The 23,053-nt window shown below is 38.3% G+C and overlaps 1 protein-coding gene across 1 annotated transcript in view; it reads right to left on the bottom strand.

Annotated features, from left to right (window-relative positions):
• LOC307124243 (uncharacterized protein) overlaps window positions 1-21,696 on the bottom strand; it is a 110,125-nt gene extending 88,429 nt beyond the window's left edge. The window contains exons 1-12 of the mRNA XM_079813290.1: window positions 21,571-21,696; window positions 18,692-18,774; window positions 16,703-16,863; window positions 16,509-16,624; window positions 7,916-7,972; window positions 5,074-5,087; window positions 4,522-4,662; window positions 4,339-4,439; window positions 3,304-3,412; window positions 2,909-3,000; window positions 2,720-2,805; window positions 744-928 (exon numbers count right to left, since the gene is read on the bottom strand). Coding sequence (XP_079669416.1) covers window positions 744-928; window positions 2,720-2,805; window positions 2,909-3,000; window positions 3,304-3,412; window positions 4,339-4,439; window positions 4,522-4,662; window positions 5,074-5,087; window positions 7,916-7,972; window positions 16,509-16,624; window positions 16,703-16,863; window positions 18,692-18,774; window positions 21,571-21,640 — 1,215 coding nt within the window. The 5' untranslated portion in view covers window positions 21,641-21,696. The remainder of the gene's footprint in view (window positions 1-743; window positions 929-2,719; window positions 2,806-2,908; window positions 3,001-3,303; window positions 3,413-4,338; window positions 4,440-4,521; window positions 4,663-5,073; window positions 5,088-7,915; window positions 7,973-16,508; window positions 16,625-16,702; window positions 16,864-18,691; window positions 18,775-21,570) is intronic.
• Between the last annotated feature and the right edge of the window lie 1,357 nt (window positions 21,697-23,053).

Genomic DNA, 23,053 nt, shown 5'->3' on the forward strand with positions numbered 1-23,053 from the left:
GAAGAGTAAGTCAGTTATGTGTGCAAACACTGGAATAAATTAAACAATAAGAATAAGAAGAATAAATAATAATGGTAACACTTTACAATACGGTTCATTAGTTAACATTACTAAATACATTAATTAACACAAACTAATAATGATCTGCACTTATAAAGCATTTATTTGTCTTTGTTAATGTTAATTTCAACATTTACTACCACATTATTCAAATCTTGTTAACATTAGTTAATGCACAGTGAACTAACATGAACAAACCATGAACAGCTGTATTTTTATTAACTAACATTAACAAAGATGAACTAATGCTGAACAGATGTGTTGTTCATGGTTAGTTCATGTTAACTAATTAATTAACTAATGTTAACTAATACAACCTTATTGTAAAATGTTACCATTATAATAATAATAATACGTTTATAGAATTTAAATAAATGTTTTATCATCTATAATCTATAAACTAATCTTTTTTACTCCAAGGTCCCCTCCTTTCCGAATACTGCAAGTCTGTATTTCACACAGCAGCATGAGAAACGGCTTGGGCTGCTCCGAATCAGTCACAGAATACGTACGAGAGAGGTGGTGCTAATATATCGACAAATGCCTCAAAATTACATTTTCCTTGCAAAGCTGCTTTGCTTCTGTTTTAGAGTGGATTGTTTGGTGGTAGTTCACAGAGACATCTAAACTAGTCCAGACTCGCCACAAACCATAGTGTTAACATAATGTTACACAAAGTTTACCATTAAATCTTCTTCTTTCAGTCGGGCCTCTCCAACAAACTTTGGCAGACGTCTGTTGAGAATATCACCTAGAATTTTTTGGGCAGCAGTCAGATCAAGTTTTGGGTCTGACGGGTTCAGGATCTGGGCAGCAGTCAGATCATATTTTGAGTCTGACGGGTTCAGGATCTGATCAAAGATGTGATCTGTTAAAAGAAAGTGGAAATGAAAACAGTCCATATAAATTTCAGTTTTTATCATACAAATATTGTAATATTTATATACAGCAAAATCCCCAGTGTTAAATGAACACCCCTCAGTGTACACGTGTCCACACTACAGGGTGTTAAAATAACACTGAAGCTGAGTTAAAGTTAATGAGATAATTAAAGTAAAAATAATTATTTTTTGTATACTGTTGTCTGAGCTCAACTTATGACGTTTATGTGGTTTTTATATTCAAAAACATCATAATGAATCAGTAATAGGCTATTTTCTGTCCTGGTTTTGAGGCTCTCTGAAAAACGGTCGGTTTTGATGGGTGTGCCGCACTGAAGACTTGGAAATAAACGCCCACGGCTAGGATTGAACAAGATTTGCATATTTAATGAGCTTCAGCTCCCCTGTCAGTACACGTAATAAGAGCTTCTGTCAACGTCTGACAGAAATAAAATCAATTTATCTTCAGTTGATTTCATCTAAGGCTGTGGCTTAAGTCAGTTTGGCGGTGGGGGCGGGGCTATCTGTTTGACTGACAGGCGGTGGGGGCGGGGCTGTCTGTTTGACTGACAGGCAGTGGGGGCGTGGGCTATCTGTTTGACTGACATGGGGTGGGGGCGGGGCTATCTGTTTGACTGACAGGCAGTGGGGGCGGGGCTATCTGTTTGACTGACAGGCAGTGGGGGCGGGCTATCTGTTTGACTGACAGGTGGTTGGGGCTGGGCTATCTGTTTGACTGACAGGCAGTGGGGGCGGGGGTATCTGTTTGACTGACAGGTGGTTGGGGCGGGGCTATCTGTTTGACTGACAGGCAGTGGGGGCTGGGCTATCTGTTTTACTGACAGGCAGTGGGGGCGGGGCTATCTGTTTGACTGACAGGCAGTGGGGGCTGGGCTATCTGTTTTACTGACAGGTGGTGGGGGCGGGGCTATCTGTTTGACTGACAGGCAGTGGGGACGGGGCTATGTGTTTGACTGACAGGCAGTGGGGGCGGGGCTATCTGTTTGACTCACAGGCAGTGGGGGCGGGGCTATCTGTTTGACTGACAGGTGGTGGGGTTATCTGTTTGACTGACAGGCAGTGGGGGCGGGGGTATCTGTTTGACTGACAGGTGGTTGGGGCGGGGCTATCTGTTTGACTGACAGGTGGTGGGGGCGGGGCTATCTGTTTGACTGACAGGTGGTGGGGGCGGGGCTATCTGTTTGACTGACAGGCAGTGGGGACGGGGCTATCTGTTTGACTGACAGGTGGTGGGGGCGGGGCTATCTGTTTGACTGACAGGTGGTGGGGACGGGGCTATCTGTTTGACTGACAGGTGGTGGGGACGGGGCTATCTGTTTGACTGACAGGGGTGGGGGCGGGGCTATCTGTTTGTTTGACTGACAGGCAGTGGGGGCGGGGCTATCTGTTTGACTGAGAGGTGGTGGGGGCGGGGCTATCTGTTTGACCGCCGTCAGTGTTGTTGCTTGATAGAGATGAGGGCTTTGAAAAAGCATGATATTTTCCGTTTTGACATCCGTTTCTGACGCGTATTTTGGCGCTCCGACTCAGCGAGGTTTTTTCTTCTGTAACTTTGCTGCGCGTCGTCTCATTTTATTACGTCAACACACAACAAGACTGGTCACCAATGGCGATCTCAGCAAAAATATCACTCGCAAATTAATATTTTTGGTCGCAAATGCAACCATTTTAGTCGCAGTCTGGAGCCCTGTTTATTGTAACTTTTTTTTTTTTAAAAAGCAACTTTTCTCTCAATTTCTACCCTTGCTTTATCTGACCTGTGAGTTTGGTGTACTCTAGCATGTCATCTATGGCTTTTGACATCTTCAGTGGGCCATCAGCTTTTACAAGCGCATCCTTGATCCTAATATACAGAAACAAACAAACAAACAAACATACACTAAAATCTGGTGAAATATCAAGATGCAAACATAAGAATAAATATGCACCTTTCACACAAAACATACTTGACATCGATGATGTAGCCGATCTTGTGCTGAAGGACCTGACGATGGAGAGTGTACCGGGTGTGAAACATCCCATAAATGTTTTCTGCCACCTGAGAGAGAAACAAAGATGAACAGACTAGAACACAGAAGTGTATGTTATATAGTAAAAGGTAGTAAACAAATGCCAATTTTCCTATTTTACTTTTGTAATAATAAAAGCCCAGCTGGCATTTTAAAGTTTAGTCACTGTTGAATCAATGTCAGGTGCCAGTGTTGGATAACCGTTGAATTTTGTTTAGATTTTGCAAATCTATTCAACGTTGAAATAGCAACGTCATTCCAATGTCACGTTTCTCAACATATATTTTATGTTATAAGTGAAAAGTTGTGAGAAATGGTGAATGAACAGGTACCTTGTCCCTGAAGCAGATGTGTTTCCTCCCGTTCACGTTACACACCCGAGCAGATTTCAACAGACGCTCATGGTCAAAACCATTAGGAATGCCAAGATAATGACAGTCTCTGCATGTAAAATAATAGAAGAATTAATGAATGTGATCACTGCTGGAGCTTTAACACATTTACAATGTTGGCCACATGTATACATTATCTTTAGCTGTCCAGTACCTGTTTTATAGGATTATTTTGGTTGCATTGTTCTAAATAAATAGATTGAGATTCACAGATAAATGTAAATCCACAAATAAATAAAATGAGATTTGCAAATAAGCAAGAGAAACACAAGAACTACAACTGACTTCAGCCACAGCTTTAGATGAAATCAACTGAAAAGACATTAAATCTCTCTTATTACAAACCAGACTGACTTTATTTCTGTCAGACCCTTTACATTTCATTTTGAGAATTAACAGGTTTAGATGTTGAGGATTTATTGAAAATGTTTGGTCTTTGGTGTTTGGCTTTTTATGTTCATTTATGGTGTTTTTTTTACCAAAACACATCATTTGTTCAGGTCATGTAATTTTCATCATCTTAAAATTAAATGAATTGCTAATCTCATCTCTGACCAAGAGTGGTTGTTTGTTGTTATTAGTATATCTTTTTCTTGATTTGTTTTATTTTTCCCCAGCCTTTGAGGGGCAATGGGGGAATGTGGCAAGCAGGACGAGGCCGAGAGCCATGGGAACAGAGCAAGGCCGGAGGCGCAACTGCTAATGAGCATCACCTGCTCGCCACACCGGTCTCGAGTCTCACAGAAGGAGATCTGGACGACAGTGAAGGACTAGAGAGGACCAGGCCTGGACTTTATATTGTTGTTTTGTATACGTTTATGCAGCAGTCGTCTGAGAGGGGCTGCTGCTTTACTTTCATTTCGTTTTGTTGTGTTTGTTTCTTTTGTCATTAATGTTGATCGTTTGGTGGTTCCTGCCTTCTTCCCTGAACCTGAACATTGTTACACTGTTTAAGCCATTTAAAAAGCTACTTACCGGGCCAAGTAGTCCCATTTATCCACATCAATGCCGTTCACTTTATTTGAAACAATCTCATACAGGAAAGACTTGTCTTCAGTCCTGCCCTCCATTGACCTCTGCAAGATGGAAAACTCTTTGAACTTGAACAATATATCCTAATAAAAACTGGCTGACAAAGAACCTTAAACATGTTTTTACCGGACCATCGTTTTGTCCTTTCCGAATTAAATCCTCAATAAACTTGATGTCCTCATCTAGATTCAGTCCATAGCGTTCCATCTCTTTGCCCAGTCCATTCTCTCTCATGCAGTGAAACATGCCAACAGAGGCTTTCTCGTGCTTCAGAAGATGAACATACATGTGCATCACAGTATAATTAAAGTGTACACATGAACTACATAACCTTGCTTAGAATTTCAATGTTCTTGTTATTCTAATTTTATCCATAAGCAATTTTGAAGAAGGGTGATTATAAAAAAAAAAAAAGAAAAAAAAAAATATATATATTTTTTTATACACAGTTTATCTGTATTAGCTTTAAGGATCTGCTTAAAGTTTACAGAAGTACATCATTTTCAGTGTGTATAAAACATCTGGACACCATCTGAAATAGTTTAGTACTATACTTGTGCCATTTACTGCATCCATTTTACACTTGTACTTCAGTAACAGCAGTCACAGTTTAGGCCAAGAACTGAAAAAGACCATCAGCATATATTTATATATGTATAGGAGAATTATGAGGCTTACCTCCCAAGTGGAACCTGAGAAATGAAAAGAGATTTCAAGGGAGATTTACTCATTTACTGAAGAGGTCTCTCACGCACGCACGCGCACACACACACACACACACACACACACACACACACACACACACACACACACACACACACACACACACACACACACACACACACACACAGGAGCGTAAACTTATATTCATTGTGCATAAAGTTGAATTACACTGTTGACCCAATTAAACTGATTTATTCTGAATGAACTAAATTAAATTATGTTTAAAGATGTTTTCAATTAAATAAGGGTAATGAATTATGTAATGAGTGTATTTACATCAAGGTAGAAAATGATTTTTATCGTACCCTCCTGGGACCCAGAAATAGACTTTTGTCCACTGTAGTGGACATTATATTTTAGTGAATTTCTCTGACTTCATACACGTCACAGTTTTAAGTCTGGATGTGCTGTAAAGAGCACATTTAGGGTTTTGCAGAGATACCAAATGTTTGGAGGTTTCACCAGGACAACAACTTTTTCTTGGTCTTTAAAAACAGCTGACATTAATGTTTAGCACTCTTATGGAAATATGATAATATTTTGTAATTATAATTTAAATCAGATTCATTTTCAAATTGTTTGTTATAAATCAAGATCTCAGGAAAATGTTATGGGGTTTCTAATCAAAATATGATTTCCTGTTATAAAACAGGGCATTGATTTCATGAATGACCACTGTAGTGGACACCAGGACTTAAATCATGTTTATCAGGCAAGTGAATATGGAAAGAAATAACATATCAATATCCCTATTATTAGATATTATTATGAAAATGTTGCCAATTATTACTCTCATTATTACACTTCTATTCTATTTTCTATTTTATTATATTCTATTTTCTCTTCTATTTTCATTACATGTTGCACCAAAACACATGTAGCCCAGTGGTAAACTTGGGTATTATAGTGAGGGGAACTGGGTGGATTATGGTTAATCCCTCTTACTCTGAAATATGAGCCTCATGACTATTAAAAAAGTAAATGTTTTTTACTTTTAAATAAATAATACGGGACACCTGATTTCTAAATAAGTAAATATTTTTATTTTTACATAATTAAAAGGAGATCAATATTTGGTAATGTTATTTCATGAAAGTGACTAAAACTAAAGTTTAAAGTTTGTATTATTTAGTTAAATAATATTACCAGAGGTTTTATGCAGTTAGCCTTTTATTACTTTCTTATTGTTTTTATGTTAATAAAGACTATGTATATTCACGCTGTATAGGGTTATAGTGTTTGGCTGCAGACACGTAAAACGTGATACACGTGACCAGGGAGAGATGTGAGAGAAAGTGCTGGAAGGTTTTAGTTTTTTTTCCGCTCACCGCTGGACCCGTGTGGAACACGGGCCGCCTGGCACGTTGAGAGAAAAAAAGACGCTAGAAAGAGCGAGTAAAGCGATGAAAACTGAGCGGGAGGCTCAGAGAAGAGGATCGCGGAATCGTGACGTTTGTGAGCGAGCGATTGAGTGAGCAACGAGGCGGGAGACCCGTCTGACGGAGCGGGAGAGAAGGAGCGGAAGCCGTGATCGGGTGTAACGTGAGCCGAGCTATATAGCCACAGCGGGCGTATGCTGGGCGGAGCTGTCGGTTAATCGCACCGCACTTGAACATCCGGACCTTTCCACGCACTCAATGTTTTGCAAGTGTTCGTTCAACGCACTCAATGTTTTGCAATACCAAAACAGGCCTGCAACGTGTGTTTTCTGTTCAAATCGGTACCGTGAGTAAACTGGAACATGTGTGCATATGTGTGTGAGTGAGTGGGCCCACCGCTGCATTTGATAAAACTTGTTACAGGACACTTGGTGCGGTTTTCTTGTTAACAGTTTTCTGTGCATTCTCAATTGTGGGGAAATAACTAAAGGGAGAAGGACTTTTAGACTACTAAAACTTTAGTCACCAAAAAGCCACCAAAGTAATTGAAATTATTGGAGTTTCCAGCTAAATTTAAAAAAGGCTATTATTTAAGTGTTTGGGGAATCTTTTGGTTATTTATTTTTGTGTATTCGTTAATATTGTTTTAGGGGAAGCTTTTATATTTTATTTGCCAAATTATTTTATTCTATTAAACAAGGGCTTTGCCCTATTTTTTTTTGTCAAAATACAAACCATCTCTGGGTCTCATTATTTTTTAAATAGTTTAAGGTTTCACAATTCACTAGAAACTTTTTAGGTGCACCTTCGTGGTATCCACCCGAACTACACAGTACCCAAGCACCCCCCATTCTCATATAAGGAACACACAGAGTGGTTGTACGGGTGCTACACACATTAATATGCAAATTAGATGCATTGTATTGAATGGGAAAATCCAAGTATGAACATTTTACCACCATATCATAACATATGGATAAAATATAATTTTTCAAAAATGTTTGTTTCCATTTTTTTCTTATGCTCTAAACAATGTAATTACATGAAAAAATACTAAATTCTAAAAATGTTAAGCGATTATATCAAAGTTATTAAGTCATTTTACCTTCCTGGAGAAATCAGGTTATATCTACTGAGTTTAGTAAAACCATGTTTTTTTTTTTACTCCGGTTGGTTGAATTAAGTTATAATCCGTAATCTTAAATAATTTATTTAATTACAAAAACAAACAATTAATAATGAAGTGCATTTCCCTAGTTGAACTGACAAAACATTATTTTTTTTTTCGGTGTACTCTATGTATTTACCTTGTTTTTGGTTTAACATTAAAGGCATTCATATAAACATTCAACAGCTTTGACAAGTATTAATTATTGCTTGCTTATTAATCACTGAAGTGAGGAAACTCAGGCACTCACCAGGCCGGACTTCAGGGATGAACATGCCATCAAACAAATGAGAGAACGGACCATGACCTGAAAAGACAGTAAATCACCCAGTGTTTAGTTAACACAGTGTTCATATGGGAACCACCAGCAGGTGTTAAAGGGTCATGAAACCCCCTGTTTTAGCAGCCGTCAGTTCTCACCACAGTTTTGAAAAATGCTATAAAAGTGGGCGTGGTTAAGCAGCGGACGCGGGGAGACTGACTGACAACAACACAGCAATGGCTTCTGATTCAGAGTTAAAAGCATCAAAGCATACAATATACACATCCCACTGAGCAAAGTTATGTCCAAAAGACGTCTTTTCAATGTCTTTGCCCCTAGAGGCGTACATTGAAAAGACGTCCACTGAGGAGCCAGAATGAAAGTTTTTATGACGTCTGTTTTTGACGTGTTCTGCACGCCCGATATAGACGTTCATGGAACCTCAAGGTTAAAAACTAGTAATGTGCTCATTATGGACATATTTTCCATTTGTAATTGCAAAGCAACTCACAGACAGTGTGTGTTTGTCCAGAAATCATGAAAATAAAAGAAACTTAGCTCACACCTTTAGACACTTTAGACAACTTAGCATCTGTAATTCACACATCTTTGGATCGTGAGAGAATCGTGGGATTCAATCCAGGATCTTCTTGCTGTGAGGAGACAGTGTTTCCCACTGAGACACTGGTGCTGCCCTTAATCACAGACATAAGACACACTTTGACTATTTCTGTCAGACGTCTACAGAAGCTCTTACTGAGAATTAACAGAGCTTTAGATGTTGATGTTTATGGTTAATTTGAAGTCACCATTGTGGTGGGAAGCGTTTGCTTTAGTTGGGCTCTTGGTCCCTGTACTTGTGTTAGCTTTTCTTTGGATGTTATAACTGTGTGTGTGAAACACAATAGTTGTGGCTGAGAAAGCAAAGATAAAGTGACTTCAGGTGTTGTCAGCTCCTTGTTGATGACTTCTGTAGACGTGTTTCATTTATTTTCATGATTTCTGGACAAACACACACTGTGTGTGAGTTGCTTTGCAATTACAAATGGGAAATATGTCCACAATGAGCACATTTGAACTAGTTTTTAACCTTGAGGTTTCATGAACGTCTATATCGGACGTGCAGAACACGTCAAAAACAGACGTCATAAAAACTTTCATTCTGGCTCCTCAGTGGACGTCTTTTCAATGTACGCCTCTAGGGGCAAAGACATTGAAAAGACGTCTTTTGGACATAACTTTGCTCAGTGGGATGGTTGTATAAGCTCACCTTAAATAACACGAATATATAAAGTACATTTCGACAACTGTCATTTATTGCACAAATAAATGCACAGCAATCCGCATGTTCTCTGCATAGAAAATATATACGAACACGCTGTTGCATCATTGATAACTTATGAGCCGTTTGATCGGTTAATGGGCTTAAAGAGCGGTTACACTCACAGTGTGGATGAATCGCATTTGTTTTGAAGACTCAAGAGTCAGGATCTACTGAAGAGAACTTATGGGACGCAGAAACTCTTACAAAGCAAAAATAATCACTCGTTTTGGACCCAATAATGCATCTCTCACTCACGCCGCATTCACACGGAGCGTCGACGTCAACGCTTCTCGTTTACTTTGAATGGGTGACGTCATGCGTTGCAGAACTGAATTGTGGGTTCCGTTGCGGCAAAAGTTGAAGTGCCAACGCAGGCGTCATCCTATCAGATCACCCTATGCAAATATCTTAAAATAAATAGACGCTACACAGTAAAATCCCCAGAGTTAAATTAACACTGCTCAGAGCACATTTGGTCCAACTCTACAGAGTGATAAAGTAACACTGAATCAGTGTTAAAGTTAATGAGATAATTAAGGGATTAATTAAGTGATGATTGACCATTAGTGATAACACCTGATGATAATGAGCAGAATCACTGAAGAAAAGAGAAAAAAGAAAAACACAAAAACTATGACTGACTACAAAAAAGACATTAAATCTCTGAAGATCTCAGCAGAGGAGGATTAAACAACTCCACAAACAGCATTACCAGCTTCACACACTAACCAGACTGACTTTATTTCTGTCAGACGACTACAGAAGCTCTTATTGAGAATTAACAGATTTTTTGTTTGATTTTGTTTAGTAAATTGTTAGTTCTTAATGTGACCATCATGGTGATCAGTGTTTTCTTTAGTTGGGCAGTTTGATGACTTTTTAACATTAGTGTTTCTCTGGCTGCTGTAACAGAGTTTGTTATGGCAAGAAAAGCAAGAGAAAACATAATCAGATGCTGTCGGCTGCTCGATGATGATCATTGTGTAGTAATTAAATTAATCGATTTGAGTATGAGCAATATACTATTAACTTTTTTTTATTGTGATTCTAGAAAAGATCCAGCAGGGTTTTAATCAGAAGAGCTGAATTAGTTTTGTATAGATTGTACACTAATCACTTCTAACTCCTGCGAGTTTAACTCACACACAAACATCAAGAATAAGCCTATGAATCTCAACAATGGTGACATGCTTCATGCCACAATGCATTCTGGGAGCCATAGATGAGTTTTGCGTGACGTACCCAGAATGCATTGCGGCATGAAGCATGTCACCATTGTTGAGATTCATAGGCTTATTCTTGATGTTTGTGTGTGAGTTAAACTCGCAGGAGTTAGAAGTGCTTATTATGTGATGTGTTATTAAACTGGAGTACAAAATTTATGTAAATTTTTTGATAACCATTTAGTTTATGAGAAGAAAACACTGCTGGATCTTCTGCTGTAGAGTCACAAGGCTACTATAATCAATGACTCTCAGGAGAACAGCAAATAAGGCCATAATATGATGATAACAACTGCATCATCAACAACAAGCCAACATCATCTGTCATCAACTTGTCATCATCATCAATTTTCTCTTGCTGTTCTCACCGTAACAAACAGTTACAGCAGCCAGAGAGGAAAAAATGCTGAGAAGTCAAGGGTCAAGAGCCCAACTAAAGCAACACTGACTCAAACAACTTTTATTTTCAATAAATCATCAACATCTAAACCTCAATAAGAGCTTCTGTAGACGTCTGACAGAAATAAAGTCAGTTTGGTTAGTAATGTGTGAAGCTGGTAATGCTGTTTGTGGAGTTGTTAATCCTCCTCTGCTGAGATCTTCAGAGATTTAAAGGTCCCGTTTTTCGTGTTTTTTTGAAGCTTTGATTGTGTTTACAGTGTGCAATATAACATGTGTTCATGTTTCATGTGTAAAAAAACAGTATTTTTCACACAATTTACTTATCTGTATACTGCTGTTTTCACTGTTGTCAAAACGGCCTGAGAATTTCATCGTTCTATCAAGTCCCTCCTTCAGAAATACGTAACGAGTTCTGATTGTGCCAGCGGTTCCCGTGTTGTGATTCGACAACAGCTTAGCGCACGTTGCCCGGAAAGGTCACGCCTCTTACCATAACGGGGAGATGAACGCGCTCAAACTACAGCCCCTGAAGGCCAAACAAAGGTGATTTGACTCCGGGATGAAAATAACAGCGTCTGGACGACATGGCGACAAACGCAACCGAACCGAACCGAACCGAACCGAACGCAGCACTTCCTATTCTCCACGAGGGAGCAACAAGACCACGCCCCCTTTTTCTCGTATTCTTGTGGGCGGAGGTTAGTCGACAAACTGTTCTATTGACGTCATTAACCCTCAGAGTCCGACGGCATCGCCCACGACGTCACACGGCACCTCCGATAAATATCTATATTATTTCATGAAACTTTTATCGATTTTCTTACCGTTTTTTCCAGCAGAAAGCTAACGAGCTAGCCATCACGGGGGTGTCTTTGGTGTCTTTGTAACCTTTACAGAAGGTTTTCTATCCAGCCTGGAACATGTGCATCTTTTTGGAGTTGTTCAGCAATAAATCAAAACGCTTACATCCAAGATATATCCACTTGATGTCCATAATTTATACATTTTCCGTCATTTTTGCCGCTAGCGCGATGCTAGCTGCCATTTTGGATGAGGGTTTGACCAATGACAGGCTGATCCGTCATCCACGTTGGTGTGCGTCATTACGCATGAACCACAGCTCTGTTATTGTGGATAGAGAGAGACGCACGGCAAGTATTGAGGAGAGAGAGAGAGAGAGACGCGCTGCAGTTTTGTGGAGAAAGTTTGAGGAAAAAGTTTGAGAAGAAAGTTTGAGGAGAAGTTCCTGATAGGAACTGTTTTGAGGCTTGGCACCAGTAAATATCCAAAATCCAAAGAGGCCAAAAGCGCCTGGACTTTTTTTGGAAAAATGTAAATAGTTTTGGTTCTGTATAAGTTATCATGTTTATTCCTGAGTTCCAGGACTCCAAAGACTTGAACAAACTGTTTTCCAGAGGAAATATGCTTAGCTTTTATTTATTTGTGTGTGTTTTCAATAAATATTTGAGTGATTCAATTTCCGTTTTATGTTTTCATTTGTCTTTATGGTCCCATAACTTATTTTACATTCAGGTGACATCAATGCAACACAAATATACTGACAGTGCAACTTGTCTTGAAAAAAAAGAGGTGTGTCAATTGTCTGTGCACAACAGGGTTGATGTTTTACAAGCTTTTTTAGTAAATAACACCAGGCGGAAAATGAATTGTAAAAATACCCTTAGGTCTTAAAGGGTTAAAGCAGGAAGTACAGGGATGTAGTCCAAACCGGCCATTCGCTGTAGGCTTTGAAAGGGAACTTCTGTCAAATAAAATATCTCGCTTGGCATTTAACTTTGAGCTTTATAATTTTACAGGTATTATTTATGCTCTAACAGCAACATTACACACTAACTAAAGTTTGAAAAATGGGATCACGAAGAACTGGACCTTTAATGTCTTTTTTATAGTCAGTCGTAGTTCTTGTGTTTTTCTTTTTCTCTTTTCTTCAGTGATTCTGCTCATTATCATCAGGTGTTCATCACTAATGGTCAATCATCACTTAATTAATCTCTTAATTATCTCATTAACTTTAACACTGATTCAGTGTCACTTTAACACTCTGTAGAGTGGGACCATATGTGCTCTGAGCAGTGTTAATTTAACACTGGGGATTTTACTATGTAGCCAATCGCGTTCGTTTAAAACATCGGTGAGTGAAGAACGATCTAAAATGGAGGAAAAGCTAATAATTGCGGTGGGTAATCACCCGGTCCTTTTACTACCAATCATTATTTACATACCGGGACACAAACCGGAGAGACCAGGCCTGGAAGGAGGCGGCAGAGACGGTTGGAGAATCTGGAATGTATCATGCTTGTATTCCGTCCGTGTAAGTTACTCTGTTTATCATTGAATGACAGGCAGCATATCATATCATGTGTGGTTCAAATAGGCGCTATCCCCCAGCTAGGGCTGGGCGATATATATCGTGAGATTGTTATGCGCATCTCATCAGTAAAGCCGGTTAATTGATTAGTAGTAAATCGCCTTCACCTGCTTTCAGATGGAGCGGCATTTACTACAAAGGGCCGTAGTTAACTGACAAGCTGAGCCATATCGCATTAATATCGAGGACGTATCGCCAGCGATAATTAATGCGATATGGCTCAGCTTGTCAGTTAACTACGGCTCTTTGTACACAGCAAAAACTCCAGTGTTAAATTAACACTCCTGGGAGTGTATATGAGTCCACTCAAGAGTGTTGAAGGTAATGAGATAATTAAGTGATTAATTTAGTGATGATTGATCATTATTGAAGACACCTGATGATAACAAGCAGAATCTCTGAAGGAGAAAATCTCAAATTGTAAGCCACCGTTATGGGGATGGGTGTTTGCTTTAGTTGGGCTCTTGACCCTTATGTTATTAACTTTAGATTTTGTCTGGCTGCTGTATCTGAGTTATAACTGCCAGAAGAACAAAGATAAAAAGTGATCTGTTGGATATATTATGACAATCATCATTTGAACTATGTTTTTGAGTTATGTTGTTGTTTACAGCATAACTTTGATTCTGCATAAATATACAAAATTTTAGATATAATATAAAGGATTTCTTAAAAGTTGTTTTTTAAAAAAAAGTCTTTCTTTTAGGCACACACAGACCTCAAGATTCAGTCTATGCATCTCAACAATGGTGACAAGCAGAATATTCAATTAGGAAAAGTAAATTACATAGATAATTCAGATCATAATTTATTCATACCGCAATGCATGATGGGATCCATTAATGAGTTGTGATTGGTGGTAGCCACTGCAACATGCTTTATTATTGTCACCATTGTTGAGACTCACAGGCTGATTATTGATGTCTGTGTTTCTAAATTAATTTATTTGAAAGTCTTTTGATCAGAACAATGTTTATTAAATATTTGGATTAGAAAAATTGATAATCACCTGCTGTAAAATCACAACACTGCTGCTAACAATGTAAAACCAAACTATCTCAAAAAGTTTATTTTTTCTGATCACAGCATGATTATGTCCAAACATAGCCAACACTATCAGATCACACTTTTCTTTGTTAAGTTGACTGTTATAAATCAATAACAGCAGACAAACAAAATCTGAAGTTAATAATATAAGGGTCAAGAGCCCAACTAATGCACACACCCATCCCCATAACGGTGGCTTACAATTTGAGATTTTCTCCTTCAGAGATTCTGCTTGTTAACATCAGGTGTCTTCAATAATGATCAATCATCACTAAATTAATCACTTAATTATCTCATTAACTTCTCTAACTTCTTTCTTAATTTAACACTGGAGTTTTAGCTTTGTAGTAAATGCTGCTCCATCTGAAAGCAGGTGAAGGCGATTTACTACTAATCAAGGAACCGGCTTTACTGATGAGATGCGCATAACAATCTCACGATATATATCGCCCAGCCCTACCCCCAGCCAAATGAGGAATCAAATATTAAAGTGATCAGTTTTCATACACAAAATAGTCTCATACACTAGCTGTCAAAAAAGGCGCTTTTATGTGTTGTGTTGTGGTCCAAGCGGCAAGTATGTGGTTAGCTGTTGTCACTATGACGGTCGCGTCAGCACCAAGCTTCAGCCACGGCCTCCTTCAAGCGTTAACGCCGAATCCCCGTGTGAATGCGGCGTCACTGAATGCGATCTCACAGTTTGAAGCACCTGCCAATCAATGCGTGCTGCTGTGTTAAAGGGTTAGTTCACCCAAAAATGAAAATTCTGTCATTAATTACTCACCCTCATGTCGTTCGAGACCCGTAAGACCTCCGTTCATATTCGGAACACAAATGAAGATATTTTAGTGTAAAGCTGATGCTGAGAAAGGCTTCAGATAGGCCTCCATTGGCATTCAGTACATTTACACTCCCAAGACCGATAAAAGGCACTTAAAACATCGTTACAAAGTCCATCTCACCACAGTGGCTCTACAATAATCTTACGATGCGACGACAATAGTTTTAGTTTTTTTAACTATTCCTTTAAGTCTTTGATCGTTAGTTTGACATGTTCACCGACAGTTGTTTAACGACCGTTGCGATCAAATTTGAACTCAGATTAAATTCTGGCAGTGTCAGAAGTTTTGGCACACAATCCTGCAGTGTCACTTCTCCTGCGACGACCGTCAAATTATCTTCGTTTCTCAAGACAAACCAGGACCAAAATGAGCGCTAGAGATTTCTTTGTAGCCACCATTTCAATCCCACGTGTAATGCAGCTCACTGTCACCGAACATGTCATTCATTGATGACATAAAACTCTGGACGAGTTTTCTTGCGTGTGTCCGTTTTTACTGTGCCTTGACTATAGTACAGTCTGGCATTAACTACAGTGTGACATGACTTACAGCGGCGATCATGTTTCTTACAGTCAGACATGGAACAATCGTAAAGGACTATTATACATCGCACAGTGTGCACCCAGCTTTCGATGAAATCAACTGAAGATAAAAGAAGACATTAAATCTCTGAAGATCTCAGCAGAGGAGGATTAAACAACTCCACAAACAGCATTACCAGCTTCACACATTATTAACTAGACTGACTTTATTTCTGTCAAACGACTACAGAAGCTCTTATTGAGGTTTAGATGTTGATGATTTATTAAAAAAGAGTTTAATTTAAAGTCACCATTATGATGATCAGTGTTTGATTTAGGTTGCTCTAGTTGGTTTATTGTTAATGTTAACAGATAAAAGTTTTGATTTTAAAAATGTTTTAGGAAATGCTAAGGTTAACATTAACTGTGGTTATTAAATGCTTTACAAATGTGTTTCATTGTTAGTTCTCATGTAGTTAACAAGTAAAATCTTATTATAAAGTGTTACCGAAAAAAAAAGTTCACTATGCAAATTGTTACCCAGAAAGCTACAAAATCAAGTTTCATTTATTGACAAAACAAAATGTACAAATTATGCTTATCTTTGGTGTGTTTTGTATATAAAAATAATTAACGAACTTCTCACACAAATGAAAGACAAAGGAACTTTTTAAAGCACTTTTTTAGCCATTCCCTTCAGGGTGTCCACAGCATTTTACTGTCAAGGAAATCATTTCCCTTTTAAATGTCCTACAAATATGCTCTGTGTGCTGTGTTGATGATTTCTTTAAGGTTTTCTGTGTAAATAAACACATAAATGTTATTGTCCTCACCCATGTCGTGGCACAGAGCAGCGATCTGAACACACAGGAAATCTTGTTTGGTAATGTTGAGCTCTGGCTGTTTCTCATGAAGACTTTTGAGAAGACGTCCCGCTAAATACGCCACACTAACACACAAAGAACAGCAGTTTACTTCAAGGAAAAACAGTGTGAATGTCCAGCCTCGAATTAGAGGAAAAGATTACCCAATGGAGTGTTCGAAGCGAGTGTGAGTGGCTCCAGGGAACACCAGATATTTTGTCCCCAGCTGTTTGATGTGTCGGAGTCTCTGAAACTGAGGAGTGTCAATCATCTTCACCAGCAGGGGGTGCAGCTCAATCTGACCATGAATGGGGTCGTTGAAGATCTACAGGACACAAAACAGTCAGAAGCAGAGAGAAAAAACTATAATCTGTAGTTACTTCACAGAAATAAGATAAATGTGACAGTTATTATGGGCTTGTGTGAAGTTTTTCATGAGTTTTTTTTATTACTAAAGGCGAAATTAAGCAGACAGTCAAATTTACATTATTCAGTAAACTGATTTTCACAAAAAATGTATAACAAACATAATGAAACCATTTTAAAGAAGAAAAAAGAAGAAAAAAAGGATGTTTTGTTATAGCTTATGGAGCAAGACAGGAGCCATCTTGCAATACCACAGCGTGTGACGGGATACACAGCGTGTGACACAGGGATAGTTTGCTCTGTTGGCCACTGAAGTAATATAAGCATTTATTTATGCTTGTGTTAAAAATGAAAGATAGTAATGGTAGGCAAATATGTGAATGTTCAGCAGCTCATGCAATTAAACAGGCAATGAAAGCTGGCAGCCCTGCAGTTACACAACACATATTCATATCACTGTAATGATATTGTATCGTGCTGGAAAAAGCAGGCAAATGTGAGGATCTAAATGCAGGGTTTTTAATAAAATAACACATTGAACAAAATAACTCCAGGAATAAAGAAACAAAGGAACAAAGACCACTAGGACACACGAACTAGAAGCAACCATTACATGTACAACAACCCACAAACACCAGTAAAACATATGCACTATGGGAAGGCTAGCTTAACAAGATAACAAGAGGTAGTGGCTAAATTTGAGAACTAATCAACATGAAAAACTACAAAGAACTACAAAATATGACACAAGACAGGAAATAACAAAGACAGGTCTCGCCGCTGTTGCTATTTTCCCGGCGGGATAAATGGCTCTTGCGCCCGGCGCAAATCTAAAATGGGTTGGTCTGAAGTAGCTTCATTATTCATAGGTGTGGTTTGGGCGTAACGTGAATAAACCAATCCGAGCGTCATCCAACATTCCCTTTAAAAGCAGGTGCGCAAGTTCCATTATGGATTGCTATTATTATGGCGTATTTACCAGGCGCACGCCAGGAGCGGTTCACAGCCGAGGAGACTGATGTGCTTGTAAGAGCAGTGAAAGACAGAGAAGTGAAGTTGTAATGTTGTACATTATGGTAAAGGTGATTTCACAGTCTTTTTTTTTTTCAGTCTTTCAGTTTTTTCAGTCGATTTTTTTTCCTGGTTCTTGACGGACAAACCAATTTGTCAGATGTCCTTATATACATATATGTCTTGCCACTATTGGGCAAACAGGTCTTATCCTTAATTATTACAATTAGCCTGAATAATTTGTAAGCTAGATTTATGCCTATTTTTTCACATCTTCGTGGCACACCACAATGATTTCCGTCATGTCATGTGTTAATATTTTTTTAGTGTAACAATTTATGATTTGCAAAAATAACTGTTGCATCTGTGTAGGTTACATGAGCAAAGTGTATGCGCGTTGTGCACGCTATACATTATGGTCAAGCATGCGCCCTTAAAATAGCATAATGAACAACGCGCAACGCGCCACTGACTTTAGACTAGGTTTTTTCTGGTCAGTGGCGCAATTGTTTAATGGAACAGCAAAATAGCACCAGGGATTGTTTGCGCCGGAACACGCCTCCTTTTTTGCGCTGAACCGCCCAGGGAGCGCAAGTTCATTCACTAGTTTAGCGACGTGCTTCTGTGGAGGGAAAAGCGCGCTTTGCGCGGGTGCAAAATAGGAATGACACATGCGTCGGTGTACAAAGTCAATTGCGCTGGGTGCAAGATAGGGCCCATGATCTTTGATACAGGCAACATTTTCTTTCATCTTTTCTTTCTCATGCTTCACTTGCCTTCATGATGTCCTTTGAAAAGTTTAGGGAGCATTTCTCTTTGACATTTTGCAAATCCTCAGCGATTTTTGACTGTATTTCCTCTGTGGAGAGACATTTTTATCTGTTAGAAATACTTTGTTAGAAACATTTTGTGTCATCTTAAATAAATAAAAAATAATAATAAAAAATAAAAAACAGTAGCCAATACAATAAGCAATTAGTGAGGTTTAACAAGTGAATAGTTTTTTTAAAAATCATGACTGAGAAAGGTTTCCATACGTTCACTTCACTAAATTGGGCAGGATTTTAAATTTCTTAAGTTTAGTCTACATCTTGGAATAATTATTGAAATGTTTTAGGGAGGTTATCATAAGGAAAATATTTAATGCTGCATAGCCAACACTTAACACATCAAAAATATATTTCCATATAGCCTATTTATGATCAATATATCAAATGGTTTAAATATTTTTTTATATATTGAAAAATGTGACAATAAATATATGAAAAGTGGCAAATTCTTAAGTATCATATGTGATAAGATATTGATTGAAAGAATGTGAGGAGGGTCAGTGTATCTTTTGGTCATTTGATTTTCCTTTAGAAAAACTTTCTGCTGATTGGTCATCAGTTCTTCCTCAGTTCCGCACAGCAAAATAAAAGTCCCGCGCTTCTACAGCTGTACGGCTTCTTAACACGTTTATTGCAGCTACATTTAATCTTTTATTCCTCTAACAATCAGACTAATGAATGGCTCGACACAACCTGTACCGGGGCAGAGCCTAGACAGGGTTTTTCTTCTGTATACATATAAATTCACCTATGCTTTGCATCATCTGGTTATGGCAGCATATGACGCCTGTCCACCCCGGTTACCCAGTGTTTAAAAAAATACATTTATATAATTAGTAGTAAATTAATTATTTTAAACTAATACAAAAAGGAAAGTATAATTCATTGACTTGGGTATGTAATGGGCCTATGAACATTCACGTAAGAACAGTGATTCTGACAACCGGAGAACAGCAGAGATGTTAAATTACACTTCTGAGTTTTATGATATAAGCCTTTATTAAAATATATTATAATTAATATATCAAAAGGATGTGCTTGTGCTTGGAGCGAGTTGCTGCGATCACACAGAACTGCAACCCAAGATTTTCAGAACCTTTGTAATAACTTGCCATTTCGGTTTGTTTCTCACTAAACCCTACAGTAGCTGTACCTTCAGAAAGCTTGGAATATACGGCATGAGTTGCATTGGATTATTTTACACTCTACTTACACTCTAGTGGATTATTTCAGAACTACTCTGCTTCTCTTTTAAATGAGACATTGCGGGAGTTTTATGCCTCTGTTCAGTCTACGAGGATTTATGTTTGCGAGCCCCGGCGACCCACTTTGTCCCGTGGACAGCTTTAAAAAATATCTGTCAAAGTGTCCAGATAATGCCTGAGCGTTCTATTTGCATCCGAGACGCATCCCTCTGTGCAAACTCGAGAGCACCGAAGTGTGGTTCACCAGGGAGCCGATGGGGCTCAACCTTGGCAATATGTTAAAAAATATTTGTGGAAAGGTTAATAGATATTTCGATTTTGCCCATGAATTTAAACTGTGTTTATATTATTTTCCAAATCTAAATTGTATACTTTAAATTCTTGTTGTTCAGGTGGAAGGTATCTCACAAATGTACACAAGCCATAGTTTGCGGAGCCCTGCCGGACTAGAAAGTCGCCAGATCACGTCAGTAACAGGCCACCGATGCAAGGCCAGTTTGTGGTCATATTGGGCCCCGTCTTTGTCAGAGAGGAGGGCATGGAGTGACATTCTGACATCTAGAACCTCAACAAGCAAAGCCAAACATAATTTCACCTCCAAGCCTAAACCTGAAATAACCCTACCCTTTTCCATGTCTAATTTCACGATAAATGGAAATTTACATCAAATAGTATAACGATGAGTAAAACAATCCCCAAACGAAATTTCCAACTGTTTGATTTTTTAAAAATGTATTTATTTAATTTATTGCATTTCAATAAATGTAATGTGTCTTTATATTTATAGTAGCCTAAACTGTGGTTAGAGATGCTGGTTTTATTTCACACTCTACATAATTAATTTATATAAATTATACGATTAGTTCAAATAAAGATTGCCTTGTCACTGTCAGTGTTGCCTGTCATTCATAAATAATTTTAATATATCCATTAAAGAATCATAAAGTTAGCCTATGTTAGCTATATAGCCTATGTTAGCTAAGAGGGGACTTCAGACTGTAGACTTTAAAGAAGAGATGCACACAGTGCAGGTAACGTCGTTCGTCGTGCATTAAAATCCTTTAATGCATGGCTACACTCTAAAAAAAAAGGTTCTATATGGCACCAAAAATGGTTCTTGGCTCGTAATCATAGGGGAACCTTTTTTAGTGCTATATAGCACCAATTTTGGTGCTTCAGTGGTTCTTCAGCGGTTCTTCAGAGGTTCTTCACCGGTTCTTCAGAGGTTCTTCACCGGTTCTTTGACTAAGGTGCTATATAGCACCTCTGAAGAACCACTGAAGAACCACTGAAGCACCACAATTTGTGCTATATAGCACTAAAAAAGGTTCCCATATGATTACGAGCCTTTTTTTTGAGTGTAGCCGTGGATTATCCCTTACTTATTACAAACCACACTGACTTTATTTCTGTCAGACCTCTACAGTTACTTTTGAGAATTAACAGGTTTAGATTTTGATGATTCATTGACAATGTATGGTCACCATTATGTAGATCAATGTGCATTTAGTTGCGCAGTTTGACTCTTGGTTTCTCATGTTAGTTTTTGTAACAGTTTTTAGCAAAACATTAAAAAATACTATTAAAAATACAACAGTTAATTTCAAGTGAAAACATTACCTCCAGTTTTCTTGTACATCCTTTTTATATCACAAAGAATTTCCTCAACATCTGCTTTAACTTCAGACATTTTCACTTCTCAATGATCTGTTCGATGTCTTTCTTGTGTCGGTTCAAATGATGATGACGGCAATGTCCATCTGTAGAAGATTTTATAGCTTCAGAGACTCAACCCACCAGATTATGTATCAGGAAGCTTCTCATCATTTAAATGTGAGGGTGTGTCAAAGACTGGTGAGTTTGATCACCTGCTTTATATGCTTGAGTAAAGGGCAAGAAGAACCCATCTTTGAAATGTTGGGCAATGGTATATGTCAAGCAAATAACTATAACAGATATGGGAAGAATCTTTTTCAAACAGAGGTATTTTTTATTTTTATTTTATTATTTTATTTATGTATTTGTAGAATTAACAAGAGCACTTGCAAAGAAAAGCTCACTTTTGCTTTCAATGGAAAAGGTTTTTCCAAATGTGAATTCATAATGTTGTGATCAGAATATTTCCCAGCATTCCTGGTTGGAATTGTTTGTGATTTGAATAGTTCCTCATGGGGTGTGACACTGTGTGTCTCAATCAGCTGCCCAGTTCAGTAATGATGGCACTGCTATCGACTAAATCTCAAATTTGGACCCTAAAAAATACCACAATGAACCACAAAAACATGGAGCATTAATGCTTATATGTCCCCCTACCGGAAAGTATGTAAGGCTGTAGCAAACGTGTGCATTACAAAGGTATCTGTGATATGTAGCCTACCAACCCAATAAATACACACAGACACACACAAACACACATGCCAATCATTTCACTCACAGATGATTACATTTGTCACTGCCAAACCATTAGTGTATGCGTGGCCACGCTCTCTTGGTTTTCAAAAAAATGAAAAATAAATTCACATATAATACATACTTGTATTTTAGCCTTATTTGATGGCTGATCAAAGTTGAACAAGTCATTTCCTCATACAGTGTAATGTATTTAATAAACATCATGATTTGAAACACATCAGGTAAAGCAGGTAAGGTAAGTGGAATGAGACATTCCCACATGTCATGGGCATCATGGTTTAAAAATCAAATTTACTTACAAAACAGGATTTAAAGAAGTCTATGGTGTCTTGAAAGAGACTGCAATGATTTGCTCAGCAAGTTTGCAAGAAAGAAGCATCGACAAGCTTACCATGGATTTTATTTGCTGAAGAAACATCTCAGTTACGTAAATAACCCTCGTTCCCTGAGGAGGGAACGGAGACGTAACGTTAGTGACTAACGAATGGGGGTTTCGCTTAGAAGCCAATTACCTTTGAGGAATCTAACAGCGCCCAATGGCAGTGCCAATGCCATGGGCATGCGGAATTTGCATGCGTAACTCCGCCCCACAGCGTGGGTATATAAGGAAGTACGCTGGCAACATTGCATTATGTTATCTGCTGCGGAGCCAAGACTGAACTCCCGGCTGTTCCAGCAGCACAGCGGATGT

This window comes from Gobio gobio, assembly GCF_949357685.1.
Source record: "Gobio gobio genome assembly, chromosome: 3".
Classification (NCBI taxonomy): domain Eukaryota; kingdom Metazoa; phylum Chordata; class Actinopteri; order Cypriniformes; family Gobionidae; genus Gobio; species Gobio gobio.